General features: G+C 53.3%; 1 protein-coding gene across 1 annotated transcript; it reads left to right on the top strand.

Annotated features, from left to right (window-relative positions):
* Positions 1 to 1150: 1150 nt before the first annotated feature.
* Positions 1151 to 2761, top strand: LOC116987862 (myeloid-associated differentiation marker-like). The gene has a single exon (XM_033044123.1). It carries the CDS (start codon positions 1371 to 1373, stop codon positions 2265 to 2267), a length of 897 nt encoding a protein of 298 aa, XP_032900014.1. The 5' UTR covers positions 1151 to 1370; the 3' UTR covers positions 2268 to 2761.
* Positions 2762 to 3210: the final 449 nt, after the last annotated feature.

The following is a 3210-nucleotide window of genomic DNA, read 5'->3' as shown; positions in this document are numbered from 1 at the left end:
CCTTACCATCACGGAGCTCGCGATCCCTTGGCCAGGGATCGACCTCAGAGCTCCAACCGTGGGTGCCCGCCGACTTTAACACTGTGGAGGTTGCGGTCTCTGGTCAGAGACCGATTTCGGGGAACTCCAAGCCACGGGAGCTTCGACCGCCGGCTGAGGGAGCTTTGATCGCCCCGACTGCGGATGGTTTGACTGCCCAGACCATGGGAGAATGAAGACAATAGACAATAGGTGCAGGAGTAGGCCATTCGGCCCTTCGAGCCAGCACCGCCATTCAATGTGATCATGGCTGATCATCCTCAATCAGTACCCCGTTCCTGCCTTTTCCCCATATCCCCTGACTCCGCTAGCCCTATCCAGCTCTCTCTTGAAAGCATCCAGAGAACCTGCCTCCACCACCCTCTGAGGCAGAAAATTCCACACACTCACAACTCTTTGTGAGAAAAAGTGTTTCCTTGTCTCCGTTCTAAATGGCTTACCCCTTATTCTTAAACTGTGGCCCCTGGTTCTGGACTCCCCCAACATCGGGAACATGTTTCCTGCCTCCAGCATGTCCAAACCTTTATATGTTTCAATAAGATCCCCTTTTATCCTTAACCTCCAGAGTGTACAAGCCCAGCTGCTTCATTCTCTCAGCATATGACAGTCCCGCCATCCCGGGAATTGACCTTGCACTCCCTGCACAGAGGAAGAAGATTGGACTATTTTGCCTTCCATCACAGTGAGGAATCCGAGTAGTTGTGTTTCTTAGGTACACAAAAATGCTGGAGAAACTCAGCGGGTGCAACAGCATCTATGGAGCAAAGGAAATAGGCAACGTTTCGGGCCGAAGCCCTTCTTCAGACTGACTAGTTGTGTTTCTTGTTGCTTTTTAGTATGGCTGCATGGTAAATCGAGTATCACTGTACCTTAATTGGTACACGTGACAACAAAAGACCTCTGAAACTGAGTCAGACAGCATCTCTGGAGAAAGGGAACATCTCCAGAGATGCTGTCTGACTCGTTGAGTTACTCCAGTTGTCAAGGGTTGTGAACCAAACTGCTACAGTAAGCTGTGATATAACCACCCTAAATGTTTGAAAGTATACACTCGCCTCGCAAGTGGTGGTTTGTCAACTTCTTCCTGTGACTTGCAGCGCTGTTGTTGCGGTTTGGAAGTAGGTAGTTTCACATCAGGTAATCATATTGTTCTTCTGCTCTGCGTAGAGACAGGAAATGTGTGCACCCCGCCTCCCCCAATACCTACTGCAAGCGAGGATGCAACGGGGTCACTTCGCATGTGTTGGTGACTTGCTCGCTGCATTCTCGCAGACCCGGTGCTGCTGGACAGCGGTGCTTTGGCCAGGGAGACGTCGTGCCAGCCGGTGGAGATGCCGGTGAGGTTCAGCGACCCGAGTGAGCTGATCTCACCCAAGGCGGTGGCGCGGCTGCTGCAGATACTCTTTACCTGCTCGGCTCTGGGCCTGTCGCAGACGGCGGGCGGCAACCCGGGCACGGACGCCGGCTTCACCGCGTTCGCCATCACCACCTGGTGCATCTCCTTCACCTCCACCCTCGTCGTGTTCGTCATCGAGTTCACTCAGCTGCACAGCCTCTTCCCGCCGACCTGGAAGAACCTGTCGGTGGCGCTGGCCGCTTTCTGCGGCCTCATGAACCTGACCACGTCGCTCACCTACCCGCTGCTGGCGGTGGGCGCCGGACAGGCCGCGCCGTGCCTGCGGCATACGGACTGGAGCCGCCGGCCCTGCTCCTACCACGCGGCCGCCACCGCCTGCTGCTGCCTGGCCGTGGTGGCGTACGCGGCCGAGGTGTGTGTGTCGCGGCGCGGCCGGCCCGCCAGCTACATGGCCACGGGCCCGGGGTTGCTGAAGGTGGTGCAGCTGAACGTAGCCTGCGGCCTCTCCGTCCCCATGGCGACCGGCGCCTTCCCGGCCTCCCCCGCGCTGTGGGGGGGCGCGGCGGCGGCGCTCGGCGCCTGCGCACTGCTCAGCCTGGTTGCCGTGGTGACGGCGCTGGAGTGTCGGGCCTGCTGCCCGGTGCCGAGGGAGCGCCTCCTCGCCGCCGCCAGTGCCCTCGGAGCCCTCACCTACGGCGCCGCGCTGGTCGTCTGGACCTTCCGCCTCAGCCGGCAGGCGGCCACGGCGTCCGGGGTGACGGACTGCGGCTGGAAAGTGTGCCTGATGTCCACCGTGCTGCTCAGCATCAACCTCCTGGCCTACGCGACGGACCTGGTCTTCTCCATTAAACTGAGCTGCTCCAGGAACTGAGCGCCGTCCGCCGGGGTATCTCCCGGTAAGTGGGCGCCACCAGCAACCCAAGCTCCATGTACTGTTCCTCGTGTCTCCAAAATACTGCGGAATCCGAGATAAAACAGAGAATGTTGTCTGAAGATCTGAAACGTCACCCATTCCTTCTCCCCAGAGATGCTGCCTGCCTCGCTGAGTTACTCCAGCATTTTTGAGTTTATCTTCGGGATTTACATGTCTGGTCAGTTTGGAACAGGAGGACTTGGACAGAATATCGATCATGTACACGAGAACTTCCCGACCCGAAACATCATCTACCCACCTGTTCTCCAGAGATGCTGCCAGACCTGTTGAGTTACTCCAGCACTTGTGTGGAGTGTCCTTTTGTGTAAACCAGCATCTGCAGGTCACTATTTCACCGTGTTTACCAAAATGGGTTTTGGGATGGGAATCAGGAATTGGATACAACTGTAGACATAAAGATCTGCAGGTGCTGGTTTACAGAAAAATACACAAAGTGCCAGGTAAAGCCTGCCTTTTGCCAATTTATCATCTGTGAAACTGGCTTAAGTCAAAGTGGAGTTTCCACCTTCAGAAAATAAACATTACCCCGTGCGGAGGTGATTTAATGGCTGAAAAAGCAGTGAATCTACCTGATTTGTCAATTATAACGTTAAATAGTTGAGAGCAAGTTTTAGTGCGTGAACATATGCAACTAAATGCATGCATATTTTGCAGACTTCTGAGTAATTTCTGGAAATAATGGATTGAAAATATCTGACGTCTTAATGTCAAAACTTTTTTTCTTTTGGTATGAGATTTTAATGCTCGACAAGATAATGCTCCTCAAAGAAAATATTTTTTTATACTGTGTATGTATATAGTTATTCTCGTATTTTTGTATTATTTTTTATAAAGTTTGTTTATGATAATTCATTTACTTTCTTAATTGTGCTTTGTTAAA

The sequence above is a fragment of the Amblyraja radiata genome, chromosome 26, assembly GCF_010909765.2.
Source record: "Amblyraja radiata isolate CabotCenter1 chromosome 26, sAmbRad1.1.pri, whole genome shotgun sequence".
Lineage (NCBI taxonomy): Eukaryota > Metazoa > Chordata > Chondrichthyes > Rajiformes > Rajidae > Amblyraja > Amblyraja radiata.
Note: the sequence above shows the minus strand (reverse complement) of the source record. Positions and strands in the feature narration are given on the sequence as shown.

Bases quoted from the DNA above. Each gene is read 5' to 3' on its own strand.
- LOC116987862 (XM_033044123.1), top strand. From the start codon at position 1,371: ATGCCGGTGAGGTTCAGCGACCCGAGTGAGCTGATCTCACCCAAGGCG.